The sequence below is a fragment of the Cyprinodon tularosa genome, unplaced genomic scaffold (genome assembly GCF_016077235.1).
Source record: "Cyprinodon tularosa strain WSP-4 unplaced genomic scaffold, ASM1607723v1 ctg533, whole genome shotgun sequence".
Classification (NCBI taxonomy): Eukaryota; Metazoa; Chordata; class Actinopteri; order Cyprinodontiformes; family Cyprinodontidae; genus Cyprinodon; species Cyprinodon tularosa.
The window spans coordinates 481,511-501,917 of NW_024039267.1; the positions used below are offsets into that span (position 1 = coordinate 481,511).

General features: G+C 39.4%; 1 protein-coding gene across 1 annotated transcript; it reads left to right on the forward strand.

Annotated features, from left to right (window-relative positions):
• Window positions 1-1,675: 1,675 nt before the first annotated feature.
• Window positions 1,676-20,044, forward strand: apoob (apolipoprotein O, b). The gene is made up of 9 exons (XM_038304445.1): window positions 1,676-1,744; window positions 2,062-2,172; window positions 3,530-3,652; window positions 9,130-9,162; window positions 12,081-12,135; window positions 13,326-13,421; window positions 13,536-13,627; window positions 19,089-19,178; window positions 19,347-20,044. Exons 1-9 carry the CDS (start codon window positions 1,721-1,723, stop codon window positions 19,398-19,400), a joined length of 678 nt encoding a protein of 225 aa, XP_038160373.1. The 5' UTR covers window positions 1,676-1,720; the 3' UTR covers window positions 19,401-20,044.
• The last annotated feature ends 363 nt before the right edge of the window (window positions 20,045-20,407 follow it).

The following is a 20,407-nucleotide window of genomic DNA, read 5'->3' on the forward strand; positions in this document are numbered from 1 at the left end:
GAAATTAACTCTCTGCATTTAATCCATCCCCTTAGGGAGCAGTGGGCTGCCATTGTGCAGCGGTGGTGAGCAGTGTGGCATTAAGGATTTTTGCTCAGGAACCCAGAGTGGAGACTTTGCGGATCAAACCAGGTACTTGCAACCTTCTCAGAGCACAAGCGCACTGCTCTAACCACTAACCCAGCATCCCCTTAAAGGAATAGTACACCCAAAACATGATTCAGCGTCTGCTCTGCCGATAATGCAAGCGTAGAAGAAGAAATGTGCCGTTTACCTGTGCAAAGAAAGAAACAACGAAAGAAAAATGTCTGAGGATTTCAGTGTTGAGGAAGAGCATGAGTTCTTTGCCGAGCTGAATGCGCACTTTCATCTGGTTTGGTCTGCCGCGGTTCCGTAGACTCGTGAAGGCGCTTTTAGGAAATCCTATACACTACTGTTTATGCTCTAAAAACATTCTAAATGACTTCGTTTCGAGTAAATTCTGGATGCTACCCACTCAGGACACTTGGAATACATTGGACGAGCAGTATGGAGGAATATTGACACGTTTTTTGTGGACTTTTATGGACCTTTCTGCCTCGGGCGCCATAGACCTCCATTATTTGAATGTCAGCAGACAGCAAGAAGCCTCCCAGATCTCCAGATTCATTTGAGATATCAAAAAAGTACTCCAGAGGGTTGTTCAGCATGGGGGTATGTAGAAAATGAAGGCTAATCATGTTTTGGGTGTACTATTCCTTTAAGTCTTTTCTGAGGGTTACAGTACATGGGAGTGTGTGGGACTTGAACTCATATCCTCAGAGAGCCAAGTGCAATGCTCTAACCACTAGGCCACCACTACCCTTTTTTTGTTAAATATCCAAACACAAAAGAATAATCCAAATTGTTTAAAAGTTATCTTAAGCTGTAGGTCACCATATTTTTTCGTGCCACAACTGGCCTTTATTTTATGTGTGGTGTAGCAGGGAATATGTGGAGGATATGCAGTAAAGGGCCAGGACTTAAACCCAGGAATGCTGTGTTGAAGGCCTCCATATGTGTTCTATGTGCTCTACCTCTACCACACACCCAGAACACCACTTTAAAAAATCTGATTACCTGGAGGCCTGCTTAGAGCTCCAGAAAATGAAGAATCCTACCTTTAAAAGCCCAGTTCCACAATATCTTTACAGATGGTGATGCTCTTGTTCAGGAGGAAACCATTTGATCATACTTTCTCAGAAGCTGGTCTGTTGATGTGAAACAGGACTTTCCTCTTTTCTTTTAAATGTCTGAACCAATGTTTACCCAAACTGATCTGACCCTTGTATTCTCTGTAGAATTACAATCACTTCAAATGCAATTATTTGCAGCTAGTGCTGTGCAAACTGTGCAGTGGTGATAAAATCTCTTCAAACGGGCATTAAACTATGCATGGCTTTAAATATAAATATAAAAAGAAAAGATCTGCCAACAAGCAAAGCAAAAATACTGTGGAGGCATTGAAAAAATGCTTCACTCAACAAATTTATTTTTAAAAACGCAGAAATAAAAATCTTAAATAAAAAGTAAAAAAAAAAAAAAAAACAGCCTTAATAATATATTTAAAAGTGTAAAAAAAAAAAAAAAAAAAAAAAACCCATCTGAAATAAAAAGTCACGTAAATGTAATTTTTCCCTTTCTCAAAACACGCATGCGCAAATCCCTCGTGGCTTGCCGTAGTGAAGGAAAAGTCTTCTGGATGAGAATGTCATCTGTCAAACTGGTAACTATACTGAACGTCTTTCTAGAAGTCTTTACAGCCTACATTTCCTTTTCATAATTGCTGCGATATGAGGGTCTAATTTCGTTCTCTGTAGATCGTCTTGCCAATATTTTCCGCGGTGACTTTAGCATGTAGCTAGCTCCTTTCGCTAACTCTTAAATCCTAAGGAGCCCGGATGTAAATGTTTGAATATTTCACTGTGTAAATTATTTTCGCGTACTTGTCGGAGAGTTTTCTAATAAAACTGGAGATAAAAAACGCCAGGGGATGTTAGATTCGCATCTGCGTGTTGCTGTCATGCGTGTGTAATCCACCAGGTGTCGCTGTTTGCCGCGGCTCCCGGTGTAACGGCTCTGATGGGCGGCTCTGTGCTGGCTGCCAGCGAGGCGAAGAAGAAGAGTTCCCAGCCTGTCCTGAGCATCGACGAGGTGACACCAGTTTACATTATGGAAGTCATTTATGATAAACTGTTTCTTTTTTTTTCTTTTTTTTCACAATCTTTCATTATGTCTAGAAGAAGAAAAACACAAAATAGTAAATTTACTGCACCATACTTTTTTCTTTTATTTAAGTAAAATTATCATAAAATCTATAACAGCCACTGAAAAAAAAAAAGTTAAATGATTTTTATATTTTGTTTCACTATAATATGGGAGAAAAGACTCAGAAAAAAATCAGGATTCAGACTTTTTTCTCAGAATTATGACCCCCCCCATATTATACTAAAGTAAAACAAAAAAATCAGTGAAATGTAAAAAAATTATTAGTTTTTTTTTACAGTGGCCCTAATCCTCTTCCATATACTCTAGTAGTCTTTGATAAATTTTTAACTTTACTGGAAAAAGAACCCCAGTTAAACCTAAATGCACCAGACAGAGGCAGAGAAATTAAGCTTCATTAAAGTATTAATCTTTCTACAGGATCTTTATTGTTTTATTGTTACTTTTATCCGTCGAGACATGAAGATTAAGTTAAAATACAGAAAAACAATAGATAATAAAACATACATAAAAAGAGGTAGAGTACTCTGTTCAATCATGCAAACTTGACATACTTTAAGAAATTGTTTATTGTTATATATCCAGAAAAGAGATTTTGAGAAGTGTTTCTTCTGCATGAATTCATTTTTTCTTTATTCTCTTTTAGTCTTTAAAACAAAATTAATTTCTACATACATTTTTGTAATGGTCTGTCTGATTAACTTTATTTTAAACAATAAAATATCTACCGGTACTCATTATTTGTGTAGCAAAGGTTTAGTTTAGAGGCGTTTATATTGGGTTGATTGAGTTCTCTGGTACATTATTAGCATTTAATATATATCTAGATCTGTTGGAGTATTTTTTGCCCCATAAAAGCTGACAGAGGAAAAGACCAGCAATGCATAAAAGCAGACTTGGAGATGCACACCTAAGAAAATGAAACAGCATCTAGAATGAAACATTAGATGGAAACCGACTGGCAGCTGTTAAATAAGCAAAACTTTGCAGTCAATCTTAGATAAACCGTTAGCATCTTTCTTTGATTTTTTGTTTTAACGATCTTGATTCTTCCAGGAAGCTCATAATGTTTAATCATAGATTAACTTTAGGATTTAACCCCCCCTCTGTATGTATTAAAGGTCAATGTTTGGATCACCTCTATTATCAGGATTGCTGTTAGCCCAGTAGGGGAATGTTTGTGGTTGGCTGAAGGACCTGAACTTGATGAGAACTTTTGAAGGCAGCTGAAGGTCTGAACAAACGCCTCCAGCTTCTAAACAGACGTCTCTGCTGGTCGTTTCAGCTGCCCTCTCTGTACACCAGGCCTGAATCTAAGCCAGTGGTGGAGGAGGCGGCGGCAGGCCAGCTGGAGCAGAGCGTTGCATCGCTGAGGAAATGGGCCGAGCCGTACACCGGCCTGTGTCAGGTGGGTCACATTAGTCCGTTTATGGGTGGGAAAAGATTCCCACCACCTGGATTTAACAAATATAGATCTAAAGAAACCAACACCAGGAAATAAATGTCCTTCAAAAAGTTTGTTTTGTCAAAAAACTAAAGAAGAAACCTCTGCAACTCGGTGCTTTTCAAAAGGAACTGATGTCATAAGGCAACACAAATTATTATTAAAAATAATCGTCAACTAATTTAGCAATCGGTTAATTGTTAACTGGAGTATAGAGACTCGAAAACATGCCTTGAGCTGACAGAGAAATCCACTTAGAGCAGCAATTATATCACAATTGTTAAAAAGTATATAAGCTTTTTGCATTTAAGATTTAAAAAAATATTCTGTCTGTGAATCTGCTCCTTCCAGAACTCTTATGAGGAAAAGTTTTAGTTTCACCTGGTTGCTATCTGATTATTAATCTAAAAAATAACAGATTATTCTATTTGCTAATTGCTTTTTGGTGGAAAACTTTGAAGTGGAAGGAAAATGGTGCTTTGTCTTCATCATACAGTATGTTAGTATTAAAAGTTAAAGAAACCTGATGTGTTTTATGGATCCAGTATAAAGACAGGGTTAGGATCTAAACTACGGTGGCCGGGAAGTGCAAACCAACAATACAAAATCTGAAACACTTTTCCAAATCTTGAAACAACTTTACATTTGAGAAAACAAATTTACAACAAACGAAACACTTTTACAAATTATAAAAGCAATTTTACATTTCAGAAAACACTTTTACAACTTACAAAATCCGACGGAAAGGGAGGGACTGTCTTCGAAGCTTACCCGGAAGTGTTTATTCCTCTCACCATCAACAACAAATCCTGTGGATTTGGTCAAATTTACTCTTTATTTGCAAAAATTAAAGGAGGGGAACCATATATTTCAGCTTACTGAAATAATCTGTTGTTGGTGGTGAGAGGAATAAACACAGTTAAAGACCTGCAGGTACATTTACTTCTTCCCCTGTTATGGAGGGGAACAGATTATTTCAGTAAGCTGAAACATCCATTCTCTCCTCTCCTCCTCCCACATCTTTGGAAAATAAAGAGCAACTGTTTCCAATTTCTCTAAAATTGATATGTGTGAAATGTTATACTAGAAATGTCCTTAATCCAGTAATATTTCATATTTTACATTAGAAGGGGATTAACCAGAAATTCTAATGTGTGTACCCTGCTATCAGGCAGTTTCCATCCTTTTATATCAGCAATGAAAACATAAAAATACACTACGTGTTGGAAATCTGTTTGGTGACTGACGTTTATTTCTGTCAGGCTGAAGGGACAAAAGTTGGAGAAATACCGATCGTCTTGGCGTTTAAAAAAACAACACAAAACAGCTTAAAGGAATAGTACACCCAAAACATGATTAGCCTTCCTTTTCTACTCACCCCCATGCTGAACAACACTCTGGAGTACTTTTTTGATATCTCAAATGCATCTGGAGATCTGGGAGGCTTCTTGCTGTCTGCTGACATTCAAATAATGGAGGTCTATGGCGCCCGAGACAGAAAGGTCCATAAAAGTCCACAAAAAACGTGTCAATATTCCTCCATACTGCTCGTCCAATGTATTCCAAGTGTCCTGAGTTGGTAGCATCCAGAATTTACTCGAAACGAAGTCATTTAGAATGTTTTTAGAGCATAAACAGTAGTGTATAGGATTTCCTAAAAGCTCGCGCCTGCGAGTTCTAGAGTCTACGGAAGCCGGCAGACCAAACCAGATGAAAGTGCGCATTCAGCGTCTGCTCTGCCGATAATGCAAGCGTAGAAGAAGAAATGTGCTGTTTACCTGTGCAAAGAAAGAAACAACGAAAGAAAAATGTCTGAGGACTTCAGTGTTGAGGAAGAGCATGAGTTCTTTGCCGAGCTGAATGCGCACTTTCATCTGGTTTGGTCTGCCGCGGTTTCCGTAGACTCGTGAACGCGCTTTCAGGAAATCCTATACACTACTGTTTATGCTCTAAAAACATTCTAAATGACCAGTGGCGGCTGGTGCTAAAAAAACTGAGGGGGGTGCACACAAAACAAACAACTGAAAAACAAACAAAACATATCTTAAAAAATAGCACTATTTGAACATGAATTTTGCCCTCCTTTCCTTCTGCCCTGCAAATTTCTCAATTACATTCTTGTTAAAGTCAGTCATCTCTGTGACTAGTCTTTTCTCCATGGACAACATGGCCAATGCATTCAGCCTGTCCTGAGTCATTGAGTTTCTCAGAAAAGTCTTGATTCTTTTCAGAGTTGAAAAGCACCTTGCAGCTTCTGCTGTGGTCATGGGTGTGGTGATGAGGATCTTCAAGAGCGTGACAGTTTCTGAAAAGACTTCTTCTAGATTGTTGGAATAGGCCCACAGCACCACAACAGGCTTTGAACTCTTCCTTGCTGTAGATGAGAGTAAGCTCTGTCTTCAGCTTACCTCGATTGAGCACTGGATAGGCTTTTAAGGTGTTGCTCAGTGCATACATAGACACTAGGTGGTGCTAAAGCACTAAGAAGTTTGCCCTTTATCAAAGAAAATGCCCTTTTGAAACTCTTTTTTTTTATTGACTGAATTCTGACAATAAAAAAGTCAGAATTCTGTCAGAATTCTGAGATTAAAGTCAGAAACGTTTTCTGTTGTATAGGTTTTGTTAGGCAACATAAATTAACACATTTTGGTCTCTTTATTGTCTTAATTGTATATTGATTTAATAATTGCAGCACAATGCCAAGAAAGGAGGGTTAATCGTATTGAAAAATCTTAAAAGCTGTTCACATTTTATTTTTAAGTGGTTTGTGCAGCAGGTATTAAAATAGCTATTATTTTGTAGGCTACCATAAGTCATATCCACGTGACAAGACTTCCAGTCATGTTGCCCTAATAGCCCATTATTTAAACTAATGTGGCATATTTGTTAAAGCTATTATTATTACCGTATTATTATTATTATTATTATTATTATTATTATTATTGTCATGATGGTTATTATTATTATATTGTAGCCAGTCACAGCAGGGAAGCTCTATACCATCAACATCTACCAGGACAGGAGATGAGGAAGAGTTCAGGGAAGACACAGAGACAGAAAAAGACCAGGATGAGGGAAAACAGATGGGTGAGGGAGAACAGATGGGTGAGGGAGAACAGATGGGTGAGGGAAAACAGATGGGTGAGGGAGAACAGATGGGTGAGGGAGAACAGATGGGTGAGGGAGAACGGGGAGATGAGCCAGATGAAAGAAAAAGAAAGATGAGCTTTAGTCTGTTCTGTTGGTGGTGTGACTTTTTTTTCATTGAAAACTCACGTTTAGAGAATGTTACAAATAAAAGTCAAATTTCATTCAACATGCATGTATTTTTTTTTATAATTAAGTGTTCCACGTGCGCTAAAAAGTGCCCCGCCCCCCCTCCTGAGCACCTGCCCCCCAAAATGTCTGTGCACGCCTCTGTAAATAACAGTACTATAAACCATTGTAACAGTGATTTTCCACAACAACTCACCTCTGCAGCAATCCTTTCATGGTCTTCTACACTGAGTATCCTGTTTTTTTCTTCAAGTGAACGTTTTGTAAAAGCATTTTTTTGTAAACCACTCCACTTTGCAAACGTAAACGTGAATCGACCTAACGAACTGCAGCTGCTGCTGCGCTAATGAGTCAAATCGGGGATTGTCCAATCCCACAATGTTTTAAAAAAAAATTAGCCAGTACTGACACTCTAAAAGTAATGACACAACAGAATGGGTGTGTCCGGGACGCAGAGCGCTGCGCCCTGCTGAAAACCTTAAATAACCAATTAAAAGTCAGCCTCAGATCACCTGCTTGCCACAAGTTGATGCGCCTACATACACTCTCATTAGAACGGCGCCCTGCAGGATAGGAAGTGTGTACAATGTGAGCAATTAAATAGAATTATGTATTTACTATTTTAATAAATTTAACATTTCTATTCGACACACAGTAGGAATAAATATATTTCTAAGTATTTTGCAGTTCAGAAATCATTTATTATCCAAACAATTTAAAGGGGGCGGCGCCCAAGCGCCCCCTACTGGCCAGCCGCCACTGTAAATGACTTCGTTTCGAGTAAATTCTGGATGCTACCCACTCAGGACACTTGGATTACATTGGACGAGCAGTATGGAGGAATATTGACACGTTTTTTGTGGACTTTTATGGACCTTTCTGCCTCGGGCGCCATAGACCTCCATTATTTGAATGTCAGCAGACAGCAAGAAGCCTCCCAGATCTCCAGATGCATTTGAGATATCAAAAAAGTACTCCAGAGTGTTGTTCAGCATGGGGGTGAGTAGAAAATGAAGGCTAATCATGTTTTGGGTGTACTATTCCTTTAAGAAGACCTCGTTAATGTATTTATTTTACAAATTTGTAAAAAGAGCAACCGATTAAACTGTTTGTTACAAATTTGACATGATTATATGAGCTGATTTTACCGAAAAATGATCAGGAACGCCTTGAAAATGGTGAGATCCGCCTCTCTGGCTGCAATGCGCGCTCCCGACACTGGGGGAACAGATTTTAGCACAAGACCGGCATCATTCAGTTTGCTTTTCAGAGACCTGAAGCTGATGTGTACACCATGTAAAAATGACATCATGTCTACGATTACAGCGTATGAGTGACCCTCATTAAAATAATGTACACACTGCTGCAGCATATGTGGTTCTTCCGTCTGTTCTGTACCATTTAAAAACTCCAAAGACCGACCACGGGAAAAACAAAACCGCGTTAAACTGCTCATATGAGTGCCGCAGAACGAGCAAAATGCAACTCGATTAGCTTCCATCTTGGGTCATCGTGAACGCTCCAGTTATCACTTCCGGGTAAGCTTCGAAGACAGTCCCTCCCTTTCCGTCGGATTTTGTCAGTTGTAAAAGTGTTTTCTGAAATGTTATATTGTTTTATAATTTGTAAAAGTGTTTCGTTTGTTGTAAATTTGTTTTCTCAAATGTAAAGTTGTTTCAAGATTTGTAAAAATGTTTCAGATTTTGTATTGTTGGTTTGCACTTCCCGGCCACCGTACTAAACACCATGGTTCCTCTGGAGGAGCTGCAGAAACCCAAAGCTCTGGAAGGCGATCTAGAAGCCTCTCTTTGTGGAAGCAGCTTCTCTGGACCGTCTGGGACCAACGTTAAATACTGACCCACCGGTCCTATGGAGAAACATGGTGGTGGCAGCATCATGATGTGGAGCAGCTGGTCAGATTTAATGCAGAGATGGAAAGCAGTGAGAGTTTCCTTCCACTAAACAGTTTTTTTTCACAATCTGAATAAAATCCACAGAAGTTAGTTTTTGTATTGAACACATTTGAAAGGGTGTGAATACTTTTATAGAGGCTCAGTAATCTCATCCTCTGCTGTTTGGATGGATCTCTGATCCCACAGGATATGAAAAACCTCCAGGGAGCCTTTTAAGGCAAACATCTAATTTTCTCCATCTTGTTTTTGCAGCAAACTGTGCAGGCTGCCGTGGAGAACGCTGAGGTGAGTCACTATGAGACGTTCAGCCAGCTCCAGACTGCTGGTGCTGCTTACTCCTAGGGCAGGGGACACTTTTATATAAAAACTTTACTGATGTTTTTAGTTAAATCTGCCGGGTTTATTCCCTCAGCCAAATAAAAAAATAAGCACAGACTGAACAACATGGAAAAGATCAGCAAGATTATCGGGAAAAACGCTTTAGAACTAATCCAGAACCATGAGGCCGGCTGTAGTTCTCCCTGCCGACCCAAACCTCTGTCTTTATCATGATCAAAAGTAGATTATAAACCTGAAGAAACGGGAATAATTGGACCTGAGAGGCTCAGATAGAGACCATAGCAGCCGATGTTTGGATCCTGGTTGTGTCATGAATGTTCTGCTTATTTTTATATTTCCGTTGGTTGGATTTATACTTGTGTATAAGAGAGACAGCATCTGAAGCTTATTTAGCTCCCACCAAAGTGTGGGAAGGGAAAACACCCAAACTGCTGACCTTAAGAGACGGTAAATGAAAGAAGCAGCAGGTGGGAAAAGCTTCCTGTTGTGTCTAAATGCTGAAGGTTCTGCTGCTTCAGCAGGACAAACTGAGTATGTGAGCAGAAAGCGCTGAGCCGTAGCCTAAACGGAGACCAACTGTCACTGACTTTGTTCTTAATGAGCTGCTTAAAGTCCGCTTAATATCTATGATTAGTTTAATTGTTTTATTTTGAAGTTTAGATCAGTTTGTTAACCAGGAACAAACAGAGATGGAGAATAAATAAAAGACAGCCATAAAAGGTTTATTATAACTCAGCGCTATGACAGACTTCCCAACAGTCAACAGACTCATATCAACAACCAATGACTTTTTAAGGGGGAGATAAAGATGGATACTCACTGCTGAAAATGTCCTCCCATCAGATTAGAGCAGTGGAAAACCGCCCCCCTCCTTCCAGATTCTCAGGTTTTCTTTTATCACATTTAAATATTTCAGGTCATTAAAGGAATAATACACCCAAAACATGATTAGCCTTCATTTTCTACTCACCCCCATGCTGAACAACACTCTGGAGTACTTTTTTGATATCTCAAATGCATCTGGAGATCTGGGAGGCTTCTTGCTGTCTGCTGACATTCAAATAATGGAGGTCTATGGCGCCCGAGGCAGAAAGGTCCATAAAAGTCCACAAAAAACGTGTCAATATTCCTCCATACTGCTCGTCCAATGTATTCCAAGTGTCCTGAGTGGGTAGCGTCCATAATTTACTCGAAACGAAGTCATTTAGAATGTTTTTAGAGCATAAACAGTAGTGTATAGGATTTCCTAAAAGCGCGTTCACGAGTCTACGGAAGCCGGCAGACCAAACCAGATGAAAGTGCGCATTCAGCGTCTGCTCTGCCGATAATGCAAGCGTAGAAGAAGAAATGTGCTGTTTACCTGTGCAAAGAAAGAAACAACGAAAGAAAAATGTCTGAGGACTTCAGTGTTGAGGAAGAGCATGAGTTCTTTGCCGAGCTGAATGCGCACTTTCATCTGGTTTGGTCTGCCGCGGTTTCCGTAGACTCGTGAACGCGCTTTCAGGAAATCCTATACACTACTGTTTATGCTCTAAAAACATTCTAAATGACTTCGTTTCGAGTAAATTCTGGATGCTACCCACTCAGGACACTTGGATTACATTGGACGAGCAGTATGGAGGAATATTGACACGTTTTTTGTGGACTTTTATGGACCTTTCTGCCTCGGGCGCCATAGACCTCCATTATTTGAATGTCAGCAGACAGCAAGAAGCCTCCCAGATCTCCAGATGCATTTGAGATATCAAAAAAGTACTCCAGAGTGTTGTTCAGCATGGGGGTGAGTAGAAAATGAAGGCTAATCATGTTTTGGGTGTACTATTCCTTTAAGCTTTTTTTATCATCAGGACAAAAATGAAAGTTAAAAACTAGTTAAACCAGCCTGATGGGGCGTGAAAGAACCCCAGTTACTGGTTAGTTGGGCTTCAGCACCAAGCGGCGGGTCTCTAACGTCACCGTGGAGCAGGTTTGATCCAATCTTCTCTTTAAATCCACTAACGGTATGACTCACCTGTTTGAGTAGCTCAGGCTTTGACTAGGCCAGTCCAAACCTTTTATTCAGACCGTCATGACACCAGAACCAGAGGTGACTAGAAGTTCGATGTTCTGATTCTAAAATGGAACTGGACCTACGCCTTCCAGAGGAGTCCACTCCTGTCATCATCTCGTGGAAAATCAGGATGTTGTTACTAAATCTGAGTCAGCAGCAGTACCGGTTCTCTCCCATGGAGGACATCTCTGCAGAGGCTCTCCCTCTAATAGTTGCGTCATGACCTTTGACCTTAACCAAAGCAGGGAGGCCTGCACAGCTTCAGCTGTTGCTCTGGGTTATTCTGCACCTCCTGGATGAGCTCTTAGAGTAACTTTGGTGGATCCGCCTCTCCACAGAAGTGGATGATGGTTCTAACTTTAGTTCTCTGGACTCCAGGCATCCTCCAGGTTCTGTCTTATCAGCCAGTGATGTGTGTGAGATGTGTTTAGCCTGCTTCGTGTTGGCAGAAAGGTTCTGTTTCAGTGAATAGTTGATCCTGCAGCTCAGACAATAGTTAGAGCTGGTTCTTGTTAATTAAACAGAAACAAAAACAGTTTCTTTAACAGTTATTCATGATCTAATGGTTGGTTATCATCTAAGAAACATTTCATATTTTATTAAGATCATCCTCATTTCATATAAACATCATTTGGATGATTTGAAACCTTGAAACGTGTTTAGAAAAAGATAAGACAAACAAATCTGTAAGGATGCAAATACTTTTTTCAGTTTTTCTGTGTGATAAAGGTGAAATAGAAGGCTTTTTAATACATTAAATTTCTTTCTTTCTTACCTCTCTCTCTGTCTGTCCTCTGACATCATCGCATCACAGCGGGGCTACAAGATGGCGGAGCCGACCATAAACTCCACGGTATCAACCGTCACGGGTAAACAGAACCACTATGTCCTCTGTTTACTAGCTGGAAGAAGACAGATTGTTGAAAGCAGAACAATATTTCTAATAGGGCCGTCCAGTTTTCTGTTTATTTATTTATTTATTTATTTATTTATTTATACCAGCAGCTCAAACTGCCTCCTGCTGGCCCCACTTCCCAACACTTAGATCAACAATAATAGATTGTAGAAATAGATAATAGTAGAAAACACTGAAAACTGTTGTTGGTTGTTTTTCTTATGTGAAATAAACAGACAGAAATGTTAAAATGTCCAAAACAAGCTGCGGATTGACTGCATCCAACATGATCTTCTGTTTTATTTGTTTACAGTATTAAAAGGCTGAATATTCCAAAGAAATGTTGGGATTCAAGTAAAAAAGAAAAAAAAGAAAAAAAATGAATTAGTGTCAAACATAAAACAGTAAAAATTTCACTGAAATAAGGAAAAAATAATAATAAATACAATACAATTCAAACCGATAGATAATTAATGATTAATGAATGATTAAAAAATGCATATTTAGCTAAACAATTTATGAAATATAGAAAAATTTGACAAATAAAGCCCTAAATAAAATAGAATTCAGATGGTAAATAATAGAAATTATGAATCAGTGAAGAGTAGTAATAATAGATGAAAATGGTTTGAATCCTTTTAAATGCCATGTCACCGTTAGCCTCCAGGTGGCGCTCTACCTGTAACTACCAGGTTTAATCGGACCAGGCAAACGTCTGACCACTTTGGACCAGCAGACTGAGAAATGATGGGGCTCCTTATAAAAACAGGAAGCTAGTTTAGCTCTAGATTAAATCCTGTTCCTATCCGGACCTGTTCTGGTGGCTAACAGCAACCTTTAGCTTGTTTAGCTCTGGTGTTTATGGGAGGCGGCGCTCTGGGTCACATGACCCATTCAGTGATGGATCCGACCTACAGTTAAATAGGAGTGTTTATGAGAAGATCAGCCTTCATGGAGCAGCGATGGGCACCAAGAGCTAACAATGGACCTGAAAAAGCTATAAATATTGATCAAGTTAAGCTAATTATTGGGTCAAAGGTTAGTGTTGCTTTAAAAATAAAAAAATCTCTGATTTGATGTGATTTTAATGAAATTTTAGCCTGTTTCAGATCCTGGTCTTTTTTTTTTATCTGTGGTGTTAAAATGTGTTTCTGGTTCCTTCAGATGTGTATCGCTTCCTCAGCCAGCCGCCTCCGGACCTCTATCCCAGCCTGGGGGTGATCGGATTCTCTGGCTTCCTGGGACTGTTTTTAGCTAAAGGTGTCTCTTTGTCCTCATAGATGTGATCAAACCAGATGTTTCAGATATTAGGGTAAGTTCTGTTCGCTCTAGGTCTGCCTCTCTAACAGGAATGATGGTGTTGTCTCCTCTCAGGCTCCAGGACCAAGCGCGTGGTGTTCCCAGTGGGCCTCATGGCCCTGAGTGCCTCTATGTTTTACCCTCAGCAGGCGGCCATCTTGTTGAAGGTGTGTATCATCACCTGACCAGACGGAGTGTCATTATTACAGAACTTCTGTTCTTTTGGTTTCTCAGCTGAACTGGAGGCTAATGAATTGTGGACTGGTTTCCAGTTGCAGCTGGTGGAGTTTTCTCCAGGGGGGGGATATAAATTCAAAATGGACGTATACCAACAACCAAACAAACGTATACTAAGTTATCACACCATAATATTTATATGAATGCCGACAACAAAAAAACATTTTAAAAACACTTTATAAAAACTTAGCATTATGTCATCTACAGGTTTACTTTTTGTCTATAAATTTTGCCCTTCTGAGGCTTTGTGAAGGCATATCAGTGTTTTAAAGGGTCCAATATTGTGTCACAAACCTAAAACAATAATGTACCAGTTTAATAGTGGAGAAGGTATTAGTCAGGTTTATATTTTTTTTGATTCATAAATCTATTTCTTTTCAGAGAATGTGTTTATTTAAGACCAAATATGCAAATTAACAAAGTAGGCAGGGAAAGCAGGATAAAGCATTAGCCTTACTACTGTCGTCTATAATTCTCTTCTTGACGACTTAAAATTGAAGCTAAGTTTTATAAAAATTCAAAGTTCTTAAAAAGCAGAAAAAGACTCAAACCAAGATCAAAAAATTCAGGCAGGGGCAGCTGAGTCCGGGTCCAGTGTGTTTATTGCTAAACACAACACATTCACACTGAGCTGGTCACCGGTGAGCCGAAGCTGAACAACTGGTGAACACAGCTGCCTTTTATACATTTCTTATCGGTGGAAAACCCCCTTCAGAACATATTTCAGTCTTTGGTAAAGGTCACATTGATATTTATCTGCAAAACACGGTGACATTCATAGACACATCTCATTCTTGTGAGAGCAATCTCTCAGGCCATGAAAACATCTGGTTCATTCAAATCAGAAACTTATGACGGTTTAGTCACAAACATGTCAGAACACATCTTTCCCTTGCTTCAAGCCATGTCAGTCTAACCTACTGCTTCCCCCTCGTATCTTAGTCAAAGCATCACCCTTTCTGGGACCATTACCGCTCCGTGTGCCTTGAAAATAACAACTCTTTTTGTATGGCCAAATTTTGCTGAGCTGGGCAACCTTGAGATGTCAAATATTTCATTTTTATTGAGTGTGCTTTCTTATCACTAAGGGGCCTCAACCTTGCGTTTTCCTGCAGATTACCCTCCTCTTGGGGCCAGGTGCAATGGATACACACACTCACTACTCTGCACTTCTCCCCTCTGGCCCTGAATGGCTCCATTCATTGCTCTGCTTTTCTCCTTTTTGGCCTCGAATGGCTCTTATAACAGTATTTGGGAAAACAACTTTAAACTTATAAAACATTAACTTTATTTTATCTTATGATTAGTGCAGATTAATACACAACACTACATGCAGTTAGCCAAGCCCTGTAGCTGAACCAGGTCCTGGAAAAGGACGTATCTTGCACCATTTCTCTCTCTCTCTCTCCAATGCGCCTCTAAATCCCACGACTCAACCAGTCAATCATCCGTCAAAGGTCTGCGCTGTGGCGGGAGGTGGAGAGCAAATACACTTCCTGTCACCTCAGGTCACAGCATAGCTGCGTCCTGAGCTCTCCTTTAGGCTACATTTGTATTGCAGAGCAGCTACTGCACCTGTACAACTTTTAACGAGTCAATGGGTAAACATTTTTGCAATTAAAATAATTCACCAATCCGACGGAAAATGAAATAATGCTTTACTCGTCATTAAAGATTAAATATTTATCTTGCGCAACTAAAAATATATATTGATATGTTTCGAAATATATAAACTTTTAATTTAAAATTAAATAATAAAATATATATCTATTTTTTTATGTCTTAATCAGGGTCAATGGGGGCTCCCTAGCTCCCTCTATTGGCCAGCCTCCACTGCTGGTTTCTGACCCAGTATCTTACTGGTGGACCTGCAGCTGTTTTCATTTCTCGCTGCTGTAGATGAAAACATGTTTGGGTTGGATTAATGCGGGTTTCTTGATGCTGTGCCTGCTTAGTTTGTTGGCTTCTCTCTGGATGCTTTCAGGTTTCATCTTAAACTGGATTCAGTTCTGGGTTTAGACTTGTTACCCAAAGGATCAGGAGGTTTATAGGTTAAAGACCGAGATCTTTGACTTTGACATATTCAGAGGTTGCCTTCCCTCCATGATGTTTGACTCTGAATCATCTCCTCTCCTCCAAACCATTGTTAGTTATTCTGATTGTTTCTATCCAGCCAGTAGATGCAGATTTGAACCCAGAAGCAGGTTCTTGTTTTTTCCTGTCAGCATCTTTTATGGCTTAAAGGTTTGCCTTGTCATTGGTTCTAGTTTCTTGTTTAAACTGGAACCAATGTCATTTGTATAATTTTTAACATGTAAAACGAGGGGGAAAAAGGTAAATTAGCTTCAACAATCAGCAGCACATATCAGGGCTTGATTAGGCTGATGTCAATCTCTTTTAACTTTATAAAAAACCTCATTGGTTGATCTCTAGTCTGTAAGTTCTGCCCATAGATATAGAAGGTAAGGGTTGTGTTGCCCATTAAATCCACCACAGCCTTCTTCTAAACCTCGTTTTGATTCAGCTGATCATCAGATGTTCACATATGTTCACATATTTTCACTTTCCAACTCCAGAATTGCTGAGAATGATTACATTTTAGAAGGTTTTGGGGCAGATTTACAGGATTTATTTCCTGATTTAAAGTTGTTTTTGAGGAGAAACATTTTTTAATGATAAATGCCAACTGATGTGTTTCAAACCATCATACATTGATTCACTTTCTGGTCGGTTTAGGTTTCAATCAGCTTCATGCTCCTGTAAATAGCTTCCAGTGGGGCGGTGGGGGTGGAGTTGAATACAAATATAGTTTCTGTGATGTTTAAGTCAGGAAACAGCTGCCCATCCATTTCTTTTCTCTTGGTTTTATTCAACTTTTATACACTGTAAATATTTCCCCCTGGAAACTAGAGCAAACTCCCTCCCTGCCCTTATCTGAAACCAGACTCCCAACTTTCCAGGCGCCGGTTATGGGTGCTGGGGGTTTGATCCGTGCCCAGTTTTCCTTTCCGGAAAGGGTTGTGCTTCCGTGGAGGAAGCTGGAGCTGTGAATTGTGTTTCTGGTTTCCACTTAGAGGTCAGTTTATTTTATTCCCAATGTTTACTTAAAACACGCGCTGCGAGACGCACCCTGCCATCATCAGACTGGAGCTGGAAACAGAGAGAGGTGGAAATGATGACCCGATGGAAATGGAGCAGAAATATATTAACCATCTGAAGAGAAGTTTATAAGAAACCCTAAAATGCAGATATTTTTCAAAATGATATGCTGACAATGTTAAACTTTATTCATGTAAATTCTAATAAGCATTTTCCTTATAGGAAAACAAACAGGAAACGTGCTGCCATTACATAGATGGTACAAACTCCAAAATACATATAAACATAGTAGAAAAACCAAGTTTTTATTCAGACCTTCTAAACCATCAGGGGGAGTGGACTACATCTAAGTTGGTTCAACCATAAATAGGACTAAAATAATTAATCAGATTAATCGATTAATAGATTATTGAAATTATCAGCTAATTTAGTAATCGCTTAATCGTTAACTGGAGGATAGAGACTCTAACTTATGCCTTTAACTGACAGAGTGACCCACTCTGAGCAGCAATTATACCAAGATTGTAAAAAAATATATACAAAGTTTTATTTATTTATTTTCTTTAACAGTGTCCTGTCTGACAATGTGATAATAAGAATAATTGTCTTGATGCCAAAAAGAGCCCAACAGATTTTACTTTCACAAGTGTAGCAGTATGGCTATTGCCATATTGCTCCATTTGTTTCATGCATATAAATTGCTTTATTATAATTATGCAGGGAGTTTTAGAGTTTATATGGACACTGCAATGTAAGTAGAGCAGAAAAACAGAAGAAGAAAAAGGAAAGAGAAAAAAAAGAGAAAAGATGAAAGAAAGAGGAGATAGAAAGGAGACAATGACAAAACATTTTCAGTCTGTTTCATCACCTGCAACGAGATGTAAAAAGAACAGCACAACCAAAAGACATGGTACGAGACATACAATAAAGCAACACCTTGAAACTATCGCTGAAGTAGTATTAATAAGTCTGACATGTACTCTGTGTTAAATGAAGATATGAATGTAGACTTTCTGTATGGAAGTGAGTCTCTGAGTACCTGGAACCAAGCACCTGTAATTGTTTGTGAGGGTGCACTTGTGCATGTAAAGTTTATCCATAGAGAAAATGCTCAATAGTGGTTATGGAGAGCCGAAATATAAACACATTTTGCATTTAAGATAAAAAAAAATGTCTAAAATTGTCTATGCTCTATCCACATTTCCACAAGTAGAACATTTTGAGTTTCACCCTGTTTAATTTAATAAAGTCTTTTTTAAGGACTGTTTGGATGTCCAATTATTAATCAATTAATCAACAGATTAATCAATTTTTGCATAATAACCATTAACTGCAGCCCTAACCACAAGATTTAAAAAAGACAAGAAGGAAAACATATATATTTGCTTCTTCTTCTTCCTTCTCTCTGTGGTTTGATCCAAACCCAGCGAAGCGGTAAAGACTTTTAACCAAAGCAGAAGTGCGCCTGCAGTCGCCATGATAAGTGCTAAATAGTGCTGGCATTAAAGGGACAGTGTAGAAGATTTGCAACCATCTAAATGGTAAATAGCCTGTACTTATATATTTTTACACTACATTCATTCACTCCACACTGATGGTGGTGAGCTCCGTTGTAGCCACAGCTGCCCTGGGGCTCACAGACAGAAGCGAGGCTGCTGATAACTTGCAGCCACCCGGCCCTCTGACCATCATCATTGGGCGATGCAGGGGAAGTGTCTTGCTCAAGGACACAAAGACACTGAAAGCCAGAGCCGGGGCTCGAACCGACAACCCTCCAATTTCAGGGCAAAACTGTCACCCAGATCTGGTGGTGCACTGATTGAATTACAACAGACTGGTGCCTTCCTGTCAAGCCTGTGAGATCTGCTATGGAAGCTGCAGAGGGACATTCTACTCTTTCTTAAAGCAGCTGACACTTCACCCTCAGTGATGTTTGTCCAATCAGGTAAAAATAACAATGAGAAGTGAAACATTTCTCTGAAAATGGGACTGAAAGAAGCAGACAAATAACAGCAGCTGATTACTTATTCACTGGTGCTCATCCAGCAGAGACTAACTAACTAACTAACTAGCAGTTTCTAGTGGGCGGACAGAGACTGCTTAATCACCCTTGATTTATCAGCTGAATTAAATGATGAAACGCGTCGCACGTTTTCAGACACACTGACTAAACATAGCAGTATCTGTATCGGTATATGTTCTCATAGTTCATAACATGTAATGATTGTTTACTTGATTAGTTTCATTCATTTAGATTCCTCCCTCATTCTGTGTATTTCTTGCTTTTATCAGCTGAGTCGAGATCAGGTCTTCGACTGGACTCAGCAGGGCCGCGTTGCCATGGAAACCCTGTGGAAAGACCCTCCATTCATTAGGAAAAAGGTCAGCCCTGCTAAAACATTGTTGCCTCCTCCACACCCGCTGGGTGGAAACATCATTTTAACTCCAGCTGACTCTACATAAATAATTTCTCTTTATTTTTTGGTGTGAAAGAGGCTGCGCTCATTTTATTTAGTTTGATGATGAAGATGACAGATTATTGTGTTTCAGGCTGTGAAATCTGAGAAGACGAAACCAGCAGAGAGCAGCGATGCGAACAGCTGAAACAGACGGAGCAGTTTCAGCGGGACCGTCTGTAGATCACCACTGTGGGTCGTTTAGAAACCTTCCAGGCCCAAACCGAGTCCAGCCTCCTTCCTGAGCTCAGCCTTTTCCAATAAGCAGTTTGAAACTCTTACAGCTCATATACTGCTTCCTGGAAACGCTTCTTCAAGGTTCTCCTTTTTCCTTGCAACTGTCTCCCATCTGTGTTCTCAGCTGATTAAGGCAGCTGTGTCCCAAAACACCCGTCTGGTTCATGGACCGCCAACACCACTACACACACCGACACACTCTGACCCAAAACTGCAGAAATAAACCAGCTGGACCTCAGATGAGAATTAACCTTTTCTTATGCTTATCATGCTATGGATTAAACTACATACCAGGTTGTCTGGTGGGAAGGAGGGTCTCTCATGTGGTCAGATATCTGCTACCTTCCTATGATGCTTCATTTACTGTTATTCATAATGACCATCAACCATAAATATGATGCAATACTTATTTATCCACCACTTCATGTGCTTAGTTTTTACTGTATGTCAATAAATGGGTCATAAAGTCAATATTGGGTGCTCTTTAAATATTTTTTTGGTTTATTATACACTTTGGATTTTAATTTAATAAACACTTTTTAGTGTCTTCGTTTATTGGAAACTCTTTCTTTTGATTTAATTGGATTTTGTTGGACAGTTGAGTTTTTGTGTGGATGTTTCTAACTGATTAAAAATGTACTAATATAATTATTCCATATAGACCGATCCATCGGCTATCGGCCAATATTTCTAACCAATATCAGCCTAATTGTGCATGCATCGGCTGATTCATCAGTGCATTGGTTACTAAACTGGGGGATGTACCCCCTAGGGGTGACACAGTGTAATTGCAGGAGGGATGTTACAAATGAATTAAATAAAGGAAACAGTTTGATTTTTCTCGCAGGATGTCGGCCATTTTGGATCCAAGTTGCCATTTTCTCTCATTTACTCATGTATCTGATCAAACTCTTCTTA